Source organism: Hyperolius riggenbachi, chromosome 1 (genome assembly GCF_040937935.1).
Source record: "Hyperolius riggenbachi isolate aHypRig1 chromosome 1, aHypRig1.pri, whole genome shotgun sequence".
NCBI classification, from domain to species: domain Eukaryota; kingdom Metazoa; phylum Chordata; class Amphibia; order Anura; family Hyperoliidae; genus Hyperolius; species Hyperolius riggenbachi.
Window position 1 is genome coordinate 409197335 of NC_090646.1, and position 17942 is coordinate 409215276.

The 17942-nt window shown below is 38.7% G+C and overlaps 1 protein-coding gene across 6 annotated transcripts in view; it reads left to right on the forward strand.

Moving 5' to 3' along the window:
- The window catches only part of RFX3 (regulatory factor X3), a 367918-nt gene that overhangs the window by 277915 nt on the left and 72061 nt on the right, over positions 1-17942 (forward strand). For 5 of the 6 annotated variants that reach the window (XM_068271397.1, XM_068271398.1, XM_068271396.1 and 2 more), the window contains one exon: positions 4606-4680. The exons of the other annotated variant lie outside the window; for it this stretch is intronic. In XM_068271397.1, the coding sequence (XP_068127498.1) occupies positions 4606-4680 (75 nt within the window). The remainder of the gene's footprint in view (positions 1-4605; positions 4681-17942) is intronic. 6 annotated transcript variants of the gene reach the window in all.

Sequence of the window (17942 nt, forward strand, 5' to 3'; positions counted from 1 at the left end):
TGTGACTGAAGTCGTAAAGTTCCAATCTATAATCCTTGCTTTTTTCTAGGACACTTACTCATTAGGTATTAAGAACACTTGATGAACTATGCAGTCAAGGAATTACCAAATTCTAAAATAACAATAACTGAAATTATACTTCTGTATTAGCTCTTTTACATTCAGGTTCATAAATATTGGAACATCGACACAATTGTAACATTTTGGTTCTATACACAACCGCAATAGATTTAAAATGAAACGAACACAATGTGCTTTAACTGCAGACTGTCAGCTTTATTTTGAGGGTATTTATATCCGAATCAGGTGAATGGTGTAGGAATTACAACAGTTTGCATATGTGCCTTCCACTTGTTAACGGACCAAAAGTATTGGGACAGAATAAAAATCATAAATAAAACTTCCACTTTTTAATACTTGGTTGCAAACCCTTTGCAGTCAATTACAGCCTGAAGTCTGGAACGCATAGACCTCACCAGATGCTGGGTCTCATCCCTGATGATGCTCTGCCAGGTCTCTACTGCAACTGTCTTTGCAATCACGTACAGGTAGTCCCCGGTTAACGAACAAGATAGGGACTATAGGTTTGTTCTTAACCTGAATCCGTTCTTAAATCGGAACATATATATATTTCTATTAAATATTAGGCCAGGATAAGCTGGGACATGTAGTCCATCTGCAATGGCACTGAGAGTAGTCTAACACAGTCCATATCTTTCTTTTGTTCTTATTAACTCATTCTGCAAAGGAAAACAAAATAGACAGTAGCAGCAGCAGCAACTACTATACTCAATAGCAGCACAAAGTGTAGCTCGTAATCAGCCCAGCGTGTCACATCCCCCTCTGACCCGACCTCTTCCTCCTCCTCTTACAGAATCAGGGAGTTACGTCACATACCCCTCTGACCACCTCCACCTTCTCTCCGCACACTTGTTTTTTTTCCAGCTGCTCCATCTAACAAGGAGTCCCTGACTTACAAAAATAGGTGACGGCACCCGACGATGACTTCATCTCGACGGGATCGGCAGGTTGTTTGTAAATCGGCCATTCAGGAGTCGGGGCTACCTGTATTAAAAAGTGAAAGTTTTATTTATGATTTTTATTCTGTCCCATTACTTTTGGTCCCTCAAAGGGAACCAGAGATTAAATACCCTCATGTATTTTACCATATTTATCAGTGGGAACATTAGAGAAAACACCTACCCCGCTCTCTGTTTAATTCTTCACTGTTCAGCTTGCTTCTAATCAGCCCTGATAAAATCCCAGACTGAGCATTCAGTCTGGCTTTGCTATAATGACTCAGCTATAATGATTCCTGAGCAGAGCCACAAGGATGCAGGCTTGGGCTTGAAAAGACACCAGAAAACACAGATTCAGCTACAATGTACCACATACCTATGTTCAATTTTTTCCTCAATTATGATAAAAATGATTGGAAACTCAGAGAAAATTGCTAAGGTGTGTAAATTAACAATCCAGCACAAACCATACAATCTTTAGTAGAGATTGGAGAGAAATATCTGGCATTCTGGATCGATTTAAATCGAAAAAAAACGGGAAATCCGATCGGATTTTTCAGTCAAATAAAAAAAAAAAAGCTTTCAATTTTTTTCGAGAGATATGATCGTTTTTATCGAATTACTGTAAAATTGGATCATTTTACTGTATTGTGTGTGGCCACCTTAAGACAGCTGCCCACCTGTTTGAAGACACACACACACACACACACACACTATTAGTCAGTAAACGTAAGCGTGCTCATTTAGAAAAAAGAAAATTTGACCAAAATCATTCTAATTTCCCTCTGAGTTACAGAGCCAATTAAAGTAAAAATATACATATCCAACCTTAAAAATTGCTGATTGAAGGCATCTTTCTAATTTTTGCATGGCTCATGATCGCCTTCAAGTGAAGAAATAATTATTTCTGCTATGCTAAAAATAGTTGAAGGTATTCAGAGAAAGTCTTTGCTGACAGCATTTTAGTGTCAAGCCGTTAAGCAATATGAAGCCTTGTCAAGATTACAAAAAATGCTCTCTAACACTGTCCTATTTCCTTTTCCTTTCACTCTCAATGAGTTACTTGTCTGAAACCTATTACTTTAGCCCACTCTCCTCTTCTGTACCATGCTTCTTCTGTCAAAACACAAGTTCAGTAGCTGCATCAAGATGACACAGAGCACCAACTAGCAAGCTTCACAGACACCGCTCAGCCTTTTCCGTTCTTCCCCCTTACTTAAGTTCAACTCTGGATTATAAATATATCACTTGTCAATGGTGTTGATGTGATTCAGATAACTATTGGATATTTTGAGCACAAAAGGTAGTGAAAATCCCCTGATCTAAATGGTTTATATTTTATGAAACATCAGTTTATGATACGTAAGTCTTCCCATTCCTTGGTATGCTTGTAGCTGCAGCTTGGGTGTTCCTATTATAAAATATTAATGCTCTGTATCTACCCAATGCATTTAATAAAGCTACATGCTGCCAGTAGAAGGTGAATGGAAAAGAGTCTTGATCCATACTTTTGAAGCAAAGATATTAATACCCTTTTTTGACATTTGTAAACAGCAATGAGGAAAGGGCAGTAATGTATACTCGCCAATCAGTAATCATCTTTAATTGCTGACTGTTCTAGATTGATTAAAGCTACAATCTGTGGCTGGGTTCACAGTGGTCCGTTGTATAACGCATGCGTTATAAAGAGTGCAAACTGCAATGAAGACTGGACATATAGACTTTAATAGTGAGTTAGAATAGTGCGATCATTTAGAATCCAGTACTGTGAACAGCCCCGTAGAATTGTATGGGCAATGAGTTGATATGCAGAATTATTCTACAATACAACTGAGCACTGTGAACTAGCCCTTATTCTCCAGGGATTCCAGACTAATGCTCTGCTGACATGGCCCAAACAATATGTGCACAGGCTTAGTCTGATTCACACACGTTCATGAAATGTCAGACTCCATATATGTCCCTTCATTGTTTCACAGACTAAGCCATATGTATATTGCTGTGAGTGCCAGGACTTTCCAGCTAGCATGTATGCTCAAAAATATATTTCTATATGTTATCAAATATGTATACATATCAGGTGCTTAAAGTTGAATCATAACTATGAATGTATCTGGCAATATAACAAGTGGTTATAATACATTCATTCATGGATCACAAAAGTGCCACACATTATCAAGTCAACCAGTGTACCTCAAATTGGCCAGTGAGTGAGTTGTTGGATGTAAAGGATACTATACAGTACAGCAGAAGGCAGTAAAAGAGTATCTTTATTTTCATTTCTCAGAGATAAGTAATAGAACAGTTTTCATCTCAAATGAGTTGATATTTACATCATGAATGTTGGTGGGAAATGATTGGCCCCTGTGACACCATTATCGTATATGTTTTAAACTATTTACAGGCATTGCTTTTACATTTTGGCAGTGTCTCATGATCCAGGGTTTCTGGGCTGAGATTACACAATTCCTTTCACAATGTAAGGGAGGTCCTACAGCTTTGTGTATTCTGCTTCTGCCCAAAGTGACTATTGGAACTACCAATGCACTACTTTTATTCAGGTGGTCTTATTTGTTTCCAGAAAAAGCTATAGTTCTACAGTTCATGGCCCTGTATCCTCCATCAATTAGCCAGTGGACTAAGTTATAAAATATAATGATTGCCTTTGTAATGAATACATCTAGACATGGGGAATTGTATTGTATTTTTTCTATTCTGTGTCTGAGATCCAAAGACATTAGGATGGAGTATTGCCAACAAGATGTTTTATTGGTTTACACTAGTTTTGTATAAGTATGTTACCCTTGATTTAATTTTGAGCAGGACAGTTCTTGCTGTCTGCGGACTAATGTTCAATTTGCACTCCTTGAAACTTATATTGTGTGCATTTGCATTTGTGTGCAATTTTGCTATGAATTTGTGTCAGAAAACCTACATTGATGTTTTGTGATATCTTTATACTAAAATGTCTTGCAGTAAGTTGGGTAAACAAAAAAAGGCATCTAAATTGGTCGTTCATAATCAATCCGCTGATATCTGTTCAGACATTCTCTGTTTAACGTACCTATCAAAACAGGTGACAAGCAATTGGCTGTGGCTGATTTTTTTTTCGTCCCTGGGCACTGCAGGGAGCCTCCTGCCTTGTGCCCTTCATCCCTCTTTTCCATAAGAAAGTACATCCTGCTCTACTGAGTAGAACATGCATGTAGTATCACTGCCTGTCAGCACACTGTTGGTTAAAACTTATAAATGATTGTTTTCACTAACAAATGAGCCAACACTCCTAGCAACTGATAGCAGAAAGTTCACATCACAAGTAATTTTGATACACATCTCTTATAGATCTTACATTATGTTTTGCATTACTGGTTATGGTTTATTTCTGTGTTTATGGGGGCTCCTTCTGTCTTTGATTTGGTGGTGGGTGCTGGGATAATGAAGTGCATGTCATTTCAGTTTTATTTTCTTTGTACTGGTTGACTGTTTTGAATAGTATTCTCTATAAACTCAACAGCCTGTCTGTATTGCTTTTGCTTTTTAAATGCTATCTTGTCTTGAGCTTGTTTTCAATGACATTTATTATCAGATTGAAATGGCGATTGAGACACTGCAAAAGTCTGACGGCCTTTCAAGTCACAGAAGTTCTCTTCTCAACAGCCATGTAAGTCTATCTTTAAATACTACCTCTCTTTTGCATGCCTGTTTGCTGGCAATTTCTACTCTTTTATGTTTCTGTGCATTCAGTATCTCAAAGCACAAGTTCCTGTTTAATGCATTTTACACATCTGAAAGAAATTGAAATTCAAATGGTGAATCATGGTAAAAATAATGCCTCTCCAGAATGACTTAACATTTAGTCATATTAAATTAGATATCTGGGACTTGTGCTTTTGGGATCATTTCCAAAATCACTGCAAAATATTGTTTGTTTTGCCTTATTTCATTTTACATGTGTCAAAAAGCAGTGTTTGCTGAGGATATCATCGCGTGTTTGTTTCCTATTTAAAATGCACAATCACTTCTCATTGAATGACATGATGCTGTCAGATATATTATTAAGTACTGTAATATTACAGGAGTAAGACAAAGAACTAAAATAGTCTAAGCATGCATTACTACATTACAGAATGGTTCGACATCATATTGCAGGTGTCCGAAGCCCTGATTGTAGTACAAACAAATGACACAGCATTGGATAAAAATAAGATGGGGCTGAAAACATTCCACATCTTCTGAGTTCATTATTATCTTTCCTGTACAGTGACTTTTGGCTCTATCCTATCAGAAGTGTTCATATCCACATAGTCCGTTTTACTTTAGGCATTGGGAGCACTACAGCCTAGTCTTACACATGCTATCCTAGTTCTCTGAAAGGACATATACCATTGAACAACTGCAATTGAAACCTATGCAGCCAGTATTACAATAATCCATTGATCAACTGCCATTGAAACCTTTGTGGCCAGTATAACAATAATCTTGACTGTAACTTTTCTTAGGGTATTCAACTATGCTGACCCTTGTTTGGCAGCTTTAGATCCTGCATTTCTGAAGCATTCCTGTATATGTAAAATACATTTATAGTAAAAAAAAAAAAGTCCTGTTTGCTACAGTGGAATCTACACAATATTGTAACTTCTAAAGCCAGTGTACTGTTGATACTATTGTTTCATGTCATATCCTAAAAATATACAAAGAATTTAGTTGGTTTCCCTTTAAGTGGACCTGAACTCTTGCACAGAACAGAAGGAAAACATACACACTTGCATATTGTATGTATTTAGAGAGTTTTGCCTGTTTAATCCCCCCCCCCCATCTGTGACTAATCATAACTGTAATTTGATCTCTCAGCTGTTTCAGCTGGCTGACTCAGCAGAGCAGCATATTTGTAAACACAGGATGTTAACACTATGTCTGCTTCCATGAAACCAGGAAGTAGACATACTGCAGATGTATTGCAGGATTTGTATCAGCTGTAACAAATAAATGTTTTTCTTTAAAGGTTATTATGGTGTTGCTTATCTTTTAGAGTAGAGAGAAAGTTCTGAGTTCTGGTCCTCTTTAATAAATGGTTTTAGAATATGAACGGAACCTTAGACCATGACTATGCTATAGGGATTAGCAGAGCCAGGACAAGGTCCTCCAGCACCCAAGGCTGAGACACCAAAGTGCGCCCCTCCATCCCTCCCACCCCAGCCGTCACACACTGATTGCTATTAGACTAAGAGGGCCACAGGGCCCACAACCTCCCCAACACCTTAATATCTAGTTATCTGGCTTACAGTCACTGCCATGTATCCCCTTTTCTTATTTCTTTCTGCTTCATACACAATTAGGAATGACAGCTGAATGAATTCTGCACCCCCTCCTACACTGCGCCCTGAGGCTGGAGCCTCTACAGCCTATGCCTCGGCCCGGCCCTGGGGATTAGACTGTGAACTGCTGTGAGGGACAGTTAGTGATACATCTATTTATACTGTAAAGGGCTGCAGATGTCAGAGATATACAGTATAAATACATAATAATAATGTTATGTGTGCAAATATGAAATGCAGATCAGAAGATATTTCTCTGTGACTGGGTTGTTACCAAGCATGCCCATAAATCAGAAGATCTGTAACAGGGAATGTGAGCTGAAGAAAGATTAATTCTTGTGTGCAGCCATGCCCCATCACAGATAAATAATGTTTCTTGGTCTCAGTCATTTCAGTCATGATTAGAAATGGTTATTAGTTATATGTTCCTAAACGCTCTATGACTTGATTGTCTCAAGTCATGTGTGAATCCATTGCACCACTTGCTTGCCCATGCATGGCCTCCCTTAACGTTTGACCACTCTGTTATGAACATGGAAATATTACATTTCTCCACAGATTAGTAACTGCTGTGTTTAATGGTTTGTTTGAGAAATCCAGTTTGTATGCTAGGTATACAAACAAGTCACAGGTCTACATACTGATGTTGTTTTTCGGGCCCTTTTGAACCACTCTGAATAGAACTATTGTATTATTTTAGCTTTATCCAATGCACAATACACAAGGAATTTTAACAAGATGTGTTTTCTGCACTATCTCTTTATTAAAGACTAATTAGGAACAGGTCAAAATCCATTCAGTGCATTCGTTTTCTCTGACTAGGGAATGTGTTTCCCTCACGTTTGCTTTTGGGGGTAGAGAAGGCGTTATTCACTTTCACTAGCATATCTGTAGTCTAATTAACACAGATTACATGCAAAGGTCAGAGAATATAATTGATCCTAGCACCAGAGTTGCATGTGCAGTATGTAATAAATAATACTCTGAAAGCCTTAGCCAAAGGTTGAGAGTTCAAGTACTTGATAGTTTCTGGCTGTAAGTCATTAGAACAGTTAATGGGAATGTTCATTTTTCTAAATACACTTTATTAAGGAAGACTTAAAGCTGAAAAAAATATAATATAATGAATTGTATGTGTAGTACAGATAAGGAACAGAACATTAGTAGCAAAGACGAGTCTCATATCTTTATTTTCAGTTATATAACTTTTTTTTTTATTTTTTTACTAACACTGCATCACTCTGTCATAATTGCAGAAATAATGGCCCTTCGAACCTTACTGGAGTAAAACCTACTCTCAAGTTGTCTCTCACTGTTTCTTTGCTGTTCAGAAAACATGAGCTCAGAGCAGCTCTCTTCCATAGACAACAACTGAAGTTTATTAACTCTTCCTGTACTGGAAAACAATAGGAGACTTTTATTTGCTACTAATGTTCTATTTCTTAGCAGTACTACACATACAATTCATTATATCATGAGTTTATTTTCACTTCAGGTTTTGTTTCATACACAGAAATTGCACACAATGATGTAGTGGTTGTTTGAATAACTATATATTACTTCTTAAAGCCGTATATTAAAGGGAACTTGAGACGAGAAGCATCTCAGGTTGTATACTTACCTGGGGCTTCCTTAAGGCCGCTCATCCCTCGCCATCTCCCTGGGTGGCACAGGTCCCCCGTAATTCAGGCTGAAAGCTTGGCCGAGTCACACTTCATTGTGCGATCTGGCCAGGCGCGCTCCCCAGTAGCTCTCCCATTCCTGATAACGTCCTGCACAAATGCAGAGCGCTCCCAACTGCAGGAGCGAGACGGGTGAGTGTGCCTGGCTGGGCGTGGCCCCGCAACTTCCATAGTCTTTTGTCCATCTGCTCCTCAGCTTTCAGTTTCTTCCCTCTGTTCCAGCAGATTAGCCAGACTATTCAAAGGGTATTTTCAAATGCAGGAGGAATGTTGCCCCATGCTCGAAAATGCAGGGCCATGTGCTGTACAGAAGCGTTGCAAAGCTATATGGATGAGGGATAATGGTACGGCACATGACAGAAAAGCAAACAGCATGAGGTGAACGATGCACTTGGCAAAAACAATCCGGCACTCCAGATCTCTCTCTGATGCATTGGTGTGGCTGTACACATACTAGTTTTTGCAAGAACAATCTAGAGTGTGTATAAGGCTTAAGTCATATGCGTACATTTTTTTATCAAGGTGGCCAATAAATACCGCCTTGGACAAAAATCTTGTCTGTGTACAGTGGCAGCAGATGCCTCTCAGCAAGCAGTCTACCTGGCAGATTGACTTGGTCAAGAACTGGCCAAGGGTATAATAATCCCAGCTCACCGCCACCCTTTGGTGTTACTCCGTTGGCCCTTCTACCCCTGCATAGCAACCAAACCTTCGAACGCCTGGAGGCTATCGACACATCTGTACAGCCTCGGTCATCCTCGACCTTTGTATGTGTGTATGAGACTTTATACATCGAAGTGGTAAAATTGTGTGTGTATACTAAAGGATCCAGTAAAAAATGGCACAAGTAATAAATGATATTAAAGTTATTGTTTAATAAAATGGGTGCCAGGATGTAAAGTAAAATAATGTTTATAATGCTGATATTCAACTATTCCCCACTTCAACCTGCTGGTGCCTCACCCTAAGACACCCTCCCCCAGTGGTGCGTAATCCTAAGACCTCCCCCCCCCTGGTGTTGTCTAACCCTAAGACCCCTCCTGGTGGTGCCTAACCCTAAGAACCTCCTGGTGGTGTCTAAGCCTAAGACTCCCCTGGTGGTGCCTAACCCTAAGACCCTCCTGGTGGTGCCTAACCCTAAGAGCCCCCTAGTGGTGCTTAACCTTAATTCCCCATTTTGTTTGTGTAATATTAGTATATGATTGTTTATGGTTTTATTTAACATAGAATTAAAAAACATGATAATTGAGGAGTCAAAACGTAAAAATAAACTTTTTTTTGTGTATAAGTTTAAGTAAGTTTGTTGAAAAATGGTAATTTGTAACATAAGTGAGAATAGCAGAAGCTGCTCGTTTTGGTTCAAAAAGCTGAAAAGTAAAAAAAAAATTCAGTTTTAGAATCAATTACAGAGTTTTGGAAACAATTATTTGTTAAATAATGGGTTATTGTAATTGATACATTTGGTATGTAAATGAAAGTTAAAGAAAGATAACAAGCAATATATTTGTTTTATATTTTTGCGGTGCCCTTTCACAAATGATATCATTGTTTTATATCATAGTGGCGCCTTTTTATACACCTGGCACCAAGAGAGAAAAAATGTGCATTGATATGAATGGGGGGCCCTTTTTAATAGGTTCCAATAGTACGGTATACCGTAAAATTGGCCACTTGCCAGTGAAAGTGGATATGTGTACACACTCTTAATACGGCCACACATACTACAATCAACATTACATTTTATGGCAATTTGGTAAAAATTATAAAAGTCTTTTTTTTTTTTTTTTTTTTCGAGCGAGAAATGTGATTGAAAGTATATGTGTATGTGTATATATATATATATATATATATATATATATATATATATATATATATATATATATATATATATATATATATATATATATATGACATTTGATCTGTACCTAGAAACTGAGGCAGGCTGTAGTATTTAGCTAGCATCTTTTTTCTTCAGTGAAAAGAATGTCAATGAGACGTGAGAAACGTGTTCTGCACTGTGCCCTTCTCCACAAGAGACCTTTTTTGCCATATTAATATCAAGCCTCGCTTGCATTCTCTTTTTGTACAAAACAACATGAATTCTCAATGCAGAAGCCACGACTGTTTGATCTTGATGGTTTCATTTTTACATTTATGTTCTCCACACCTGGGTCCTGAGACCTTCAATGACTGAGGCAACCGCTGAGTGGCTGTATTCATATTCTCGTGTATTTGTAAATGCAGGGCACTGTGGACCGTGGCTTATGTGTTGTTGTTTCTCAAGCTTCTTTTTTTGTCATCACCAAGCGTCCATTTGTTATTAGAAAATGTTCTCTAAGGTGTGGGTTAATAACCTGCAACGTAGCAAATTAATAGAAAAATTACCTTAAAAACATTAAGTGTCAGACACAGACTAAAGTAAAATGCATATTTCACAGTAATATTCTGAATCATAAATATCGTGCAAAAAGACAAATCGTTATACTAGGTTGAATTTACCGAAGCAGATAATTTTGCTTACCGACGGCCATGTGTTAAAATGGGTGTTGCACAGTCTGCAATGTTAATTGTGGCTATAGCAGTGCCCACATTGTAATTTGGGCACTGCAGTAACATAGTAGGTGGCACAGATGGTGGTAGAGGTAAATATTTTGCTGCAGAAGATGGCATTGATACAGGCAGATATTAAGGAGGGGGGGGGGGTTAATGCTAGGCATCAGTAGAGGAGGGCTCATATAAGAATAGGGTTAGATTTTGGGATTGGCAGAGAGCTCATGGAAGGGAGTTGTTGGTTAGGGTTAGGCATAGAAAGAGGCGGGCTCGTGTGAGCAGAGGGTTAGGTTATATATAGTAAATTATCCATAACAAACTGATATTTGCCACTGCTCAATGGTAGAATATTGGTGATTTTACAGATATTCTACTATTGGCTTTTGTTGGTCCTTTGCTTAATGCTTTGGTACAGCTCCATTGGTAAAAAAGAAACTTTGATATTCATCCCATTGACTTTCATTCCATTGCTGCTCAGAGGGTCAGAATACCAGGCTCATTGTCAATCAATTTCTTCCTGTTCAGTAAGCCAGCACCCATTCAGTAAGGAGTCCTGGGCTAGGCTCCCTAACACTGCTGCTGCCTACTGAGTGGCGCGCCCTAGTGGCTGCAGCTCAAGCGCTTTGAGTCTGCCAGGAGAAAAGAGCAATATAAATGTTATTTGTCTAGTCTACTATATGTTACATGCCCACGCTCGCCTCCATACTTGCCATTGTGCGTGTTGGTTAGAGTTGATGTTCTTTAAGATGTCTGCCTGCACACCAATTCATTAGGAAAACGAGTGTGTATTTACTCCTGTTGCTCTCCTTATTAGTACACCAAAGGGATTAAACTAGGATCCATGTTTGTTTAAAATTGTATATAAAGCACAATAAAAGAAGAAGACTACAGTGTCTTGCAATCATCTTTTGTTCATTATAGGATTGAAAAATGCCTCATTAGGCATTTTTTTCTGAGTAGAAGAGAAACTGCCCTCCATATTTGTTGACATATTACTTTTTTAGGAGCCACAACTTATAATCTTATATCACAGTACAATATAACTGAAATGAAATTGTTCTATTGCTGAGATGTCAATTTGCATAGAAGTGTTAGGATTAATGTGAGGTGGCCACGCTTCAGTTTGCTTAGTTCAGGTTTTAAATCACTGTATACTAGTACACTCAGGGATATGCTTACCCGCAGATAATCCCGCCCCCAACTTTTCCCTGAAAAACTGGGAAAATGTGTGACCCTCGAATAAGCCCACCCTCCAGCCTTCAGGCAAAGCATGTACCTGCTGCAGAGTTAGCATTGGAAGTGTGTTTTCTGTCATTGTTACCTCTTTTTGCTCTGGCAACAGTCCTGACATTTCCCCTGCAATTTTGAACCCCCCCCCATGAGTGCTTTAGGGTTCATTGTCATGGGAATGCAGTGGAGCTGCTCTCATGGGAGGTTGTAAGCTACAGGACAGATACAAGGACTATTGCTGAAGCCTCAGCCTAGATAGCTTTCATCTTCACACTTGGATAAGCCGACCCCTAATTTTAGCCTCATTTTCTGTGAACTGAAAAAAATGTTGGTGTATTCATTGTACTGTATTTTACTTCTTACCAAGCTAGATCAAAACTCAGCTTCCCTTCTGGTGCAATAACAACACAGTCATATGGCATACAATGCATAAAGTCCTGCCAGACAGTGCTAATACAACTAACTATGCCATTCATCAGATAGTATAGTTTTTACCATCCTTCTGTACAACCAGCATGAGAACCTTATTTTGTTCTTATTTTCTTTATATAAGTTATACTGCTTTACCAATCTGTGAAAACAGAATATGAAACGTGTTTGTTCTGTATTATCATCAGCTACCATCCACCCACATCTCATGATTCTTTCTCTCTTTGGAACATTGGGTCAGTGTAAACACAGACTACTGCAACTACATCACAGTTTACATTTCTAAAGTTAAGAAAAGTACTTGCTACACTTAAAGTTCTTTACACAGTATGTGGGTGTGCAGGTCAAATCCATTGGAACTATTAATGAATACTTATTTTTTAACCTTCTCTTCTAATAGAGCAAGCAGAGCTGCTTTTAAATCTAATACAGCATGGCACATTGTAATTAAAATTATTGTGTATATGGAGACGATCTATTACTATTCAACATATTTCAGAATGGAATGTGAAGCTACATCATCAATAGCTACATAGAAATGGTGACTAAAAAAGCCACCTGGAAAGAGGGTTGGATATGGCAGAGAGGCTTCACACTTGTCCAAATCGCATGCATTTTCCTGCATGTAAATTCGCATTACAACTTAAAACCAATGTAAGTCAATTGGATTTCAATACTAATTTTGTATAATTTCATATAATTTCAGACACCATGGCAACATTACACAACAAAGATTTTAATACTGGGTATAAAACATGCGATTTGCATGAAATTCAGGTTGTTTATTCTATATCTGAACTCAAACGTCATCTGTGTGTAAGAATCTGCAGACTCTCCTTTTTACTTATTTGGGAGTAAGTGTGGCTGTATCCTGCCCCCCAGGGGATGTATTTCTACTACAGCCTAAATGCTCATGGGAAGGTACAGTTCTGGTGGGAGGGATTTCACATGCTAATCAGCCTGGAGCCTGATAGGGACAGCACTGGTCCCATGTTTTGAGCTCATGTCTGCAGTGAGGTGTGCTGAATTGGGAAAATTATAATAAAATGTCCTTTGATGTACCTGTGGTTGACGTGAACCAAAAGCTTATCACTCGGACTGCTACTTCTGTATGACTAAAATTGCTGGATTTTCAAAGAAGAATAAACCATAAATCATCTATCCTGATTGTGATCTGCTCTAAAGCTAGTGCCACATGATGCGGACAATTCATTGCCAGCCCCTCTGTTGTATCTGACAGTGACAGGCTGGATGAACAGGAGGATGATGATGTTGCTGAACCCAATTAATGTTTTGAACCCGAGTTTTATGATGGTAAACTACATTCACTAAGAAATTTAGATTTAGGTGATCTAGTTAGGGACCTATCTATACCAAAAGAGAAGTGTTAGCTTGCAGATTACAAGAGTGGCCTTTCCTACAAAAAGGCAGAACAATTTCACACTTTTGTGATCACCACACAAAGTTAGCAGCATATTACAAGCTGGAAAAAGACATTAGCTTCTGTACTGACATGAATGGTGTTATGCAGACATTAGGCTGCAAATACAGTACATGCCAGAGCATTGGAGATTGTTCATAGACTAAAGAAAAGCTAGCTTGAAAGCTGTATTGCTGCAAATGGTAACATCAGACCTGTTCCTCTTGCTCATGCTGTGGAAAGGAAAGAGACATTCATATATGGACGTCATTTTGAAAGTGATCAACTAATTAGAACAGCAATGGAACATCTGCGGTGACCTGAAGGTCGTGGCACCTCTTCTTAGCCTTCAAGTGGGATATACAACATTTCTGTGCTTACTGTGCCTGTGAAACAGCGCTGAAAACAGCAACCATTACAAAGCAAAGGAATTGGCACCTAGACCTGAACACACTGTTGGCCATTACAATGTGAAACATAAATCACTTATTGATCCACAGAAAGTGTACCTTCCACCATTTCAACCAAACTCAACCCACTTGAACTTGCTGCTTTGGGCATTTGTGTGCAAAACTTTCAGGGCAACCAGCAAGCTGAAAAAATATGCAGAACTGTGAACAGCATGCTAACCGCATACTAACAACTAGGCTGCTGAATGTCACAGAAAATTCATTTTTTACATTCTTATATGTCTTATGGACTTCTTCCCAACACTTTTGGATGCTATGAGTGATGAACATGGGCTAAGGTTCCACCAGGATATTTCTGTTATGGAAACAAGAAAGCAAGACCAGTGCAACCCCAGTATGATGGCCAACTACTGCTGGTTTCTGGAACGGGCAACAACGAACAATCACAAATGAAAAAGCAAGTGCCTAAAGCACTTTTGAAGTATACATGTCTATTAAATGAAGATTTGGTAATAACATGCAATTATAAGGCAAAATTTAGTTATCTATAGAGATTCCGTGTTTTTTGTAGAATAAGAGAATGCAGCTTATCACGTTTATGCACATAACTTCAGATCCTGATATCCGGGACAAAATCTGATTTCAGATTTGAATTCAGCATACTTGATATAGTATAGGGCACATGAATTATAACAAGCAGTAAACTTTTTTTGTGATCTAGTGCAATCAGCTACTGTGGAAAAAACGTGCGCATTTAAATGCAGATGAGCGCGCATAGTGTCCGAGTGGAAAAAGTGTTTTCTGCACTGACCAATGTGAACCCTAAATTAGGCTGTGATCGTTTGGTTTGCTTTATTGGTGACTGTAGGTAGAAAACTGAGCAGTGTACCAGATCAGAAAACAGAATTATGAACAGGCTGAAGGTCAGGGTCGGTGTCATCCAGATGAATGGGATAACCAGGCAAAAAGGTCAGGGCCTGGCACACAGGCATGTTTAGTCAAAAAGAGAGATCAGGGCAGTTGGTAACAAGATAGTCAAGAAGCAGTAAAAAAAACTGAAATTATAATCCATAACAGGAGCACTGTAACTAGCAAAACTATGGGCAGACAAACACATTAAGGGACCACTTTTTTCAGGTTTTGTTCAGAGTCCAGTAGAAATGCACCAATCTGTACCAGTTCAGAGTCTAGTAGGTATGTGATCTAATATCAATCACTCTGCTTCCAGCTTTGTTGTGCTTGATGCAGTACAAAGCTCCTAGTGTTCTTCTGACAGTGAGAAACAGTTATTTGCCTTATATTGTTGCAATGTATGTAGGCTATCCCTTTGAATCATCAAACATATTTAAGACTTGTATATAAGCTATACTAAACATGGCAGAGGACCATCTCTGCCAAGAATCTAGCTTGTGTACAGCCACACAGGATGAAAGACTTTGCAATGTCTGGCAAATGTCATGTCATGGAGTATGTATGCCTAATGCATGGTATTTTTTCCTGACTTTGCCCAGCAGCTTTCTGATGACTAGAACAAATCTACTTATCTACTAGTCTCAGGGATTAAAGAGCAATCTCCCTGCAGCTAGAGATGATTAGGACACAGCTTCCTGTCTTTTCAGGGACATGGTAAAGCTTCAGGGGAAAGTGAAAGTAAGCCTATTAAGTCATGTTGACACTTTTTTTGAACCAGAATTTGTTCTCAGGTGTGCTATGGGCTCTGGAGGTGGCAGATGCCCTGCTTTTAGTAATCTCTTGTGCGAGGATGGGGCAAATTTGAGATACACTTTTTAGATGTAAATAATAGGAGGTAATTAATGAAGTATTATGTGGCTTTAATGAAAGCTCAAAGTAAAATATTATCCAGCAGCAGTCTGTCTGAACCAACCCTCAGTTTGAGGAAACAGGATGACATGAATTTGGTAACAGAAGATTAGCAGTTGAGAAATCAAGATAATTGAGCATTAATCTCCTTCTTCTACTAATCTTTGTACCTGCACTTGTTACTTAGATTTGCAAGCTCTAGTAACAGTGAACTTTACATTACTCCAAACAGCACAGCAGCAGAAACATCAAAGGGAAGCAAATGACGAACAATGAAAGCATAAGACAGTTGGCAGAACTTAAATCCATTATTTCTTCCACATGTCCTCCTAAAGCAAATCACTTGAGCCTATCACTGCTATGGGCTATGTATCTAAGTAGCATCATTTTGTGCACCAAAACGTAATGCTTGCAAATTTAATCACATCAGAGTCACATACAGACAGCAAGGTAACAGGAAGTAACTGATGGCTTAACAGCTGTTTCACGGGAAAAGCAGCCTGCTTCCTCAGAGACCTATTTGAGGGAGTGAGCTGCTTATCCTGCAAAATGGCTGTTAGGGCCTTTATCCACTGCACAGCTGAATTGCAAAATCGCATATTACTAGTCATTTTTAAATCGCTAGGGTTGCTACTTTATCATAGAAATCATGAGAAGTATTTTCCACTATAGTGATTCGATTTGCAAATCGCAATCGCTTTCTGGAGCGATTTTAATAGTGATAATGCAATACAAATGAAAAATCGCAATCGCATTACAAAATTAATGAAAAATCGCAATTGCTGGCGTTTGTGATTTGTGATTGTGTTTGCTAGTGGAAAAGGGCCCTTAGGCCGTTGCTGTCTGTATGTGACTCTGATTTAATTAACAAGAAGTTTTAAATCAGGATGATACCATTTATTGGCTAACTAAAAATGAATAAAAATAAGCAAGCTTTCGGCCTTTCAGCCTTCGTCGGGCTTATATCCTGTTAGTTTGCAGGCTGGTGGTACAGACAGCGTATATACATGCAACATCAAAAGGGAAAACAGATATTTTTTTCAAGCATAAATACATGTCATTAAGATTAAATTAGCAAGCATTACATTTTTTTGCACAGTGCTTTTCTTCTACTCATTGGATTCTGCAAGTTGGTTGCACATTGCGGCTGAGCAATCCAGGTCACACTGCCTTAGCCAACAGTGAATGAGTGCCAACCTACCTCCCTTCTACTTCATTGCAGCATAATTTTGTTATTGCATCAAAGCTTTTCACATTACTGGCCAGAACTGCAGAATATGCGATCTCTCTTTTGTGGGGCTGCCATCTTTCATTTTGAAAATTCTTGAAGCTACCTTACCTACAGAACTGATGTTTGAAAGTGATGTCTGATACTTGCTCCACAAGTTAAAGGGTTATCTCAACCTCTGAGCTCCCAGAACAGGAGTTGGTTTACTCTCAGGTTTAAGTTCAAGAAGTGAGGCAGGGCCATTGGCTCTCACAGCTCTTTACACAAAGAATTGATGGTGAAAAAAAAAATCAAGATCTCTTGAAAAGAACTTCAGATGTGCAACCAAACGGTATGTGTGTCTTTTTTTCCTGATGAAAGCTCACTTAGGAGGTTTTGTTTCTGAGGTACAGTACTCCTGTCGTTGTTACAGTCCATGCAGACTATTTTCATATATATTTCTGCACTGTTCAAAGAAATCTCCAATTATGATTGTGCACAATGTAGCTTTTCCTTCCTCCATTTTTATCAGTGTTATTTGGCCAAGCTTTACATGTCTACTGAGTTTATTTTGTAAAAACAATGAAATCTAAAAACCTCATAGAGATGTCCATCAGTATACAGTTTGCAAATAGAACTAGTCCTCCGCAGTGTTCCCCAACCCTGTCCTCAAGGCCCACCAACAGTGCATGTTTTGTGGAAATCCACAGAGGTAGATAATCAGCTCTGCTGAGACACTAATTACCTCACCTGTGCATGTTTGTGGTTTTCTGCAAAACCTGTACTGTTGGTGGGCCTTGAGGACGGGGTTGGGGAACTCTGCTCTAGAGGATGCAATTATAAAGCAAATAGCCACTTG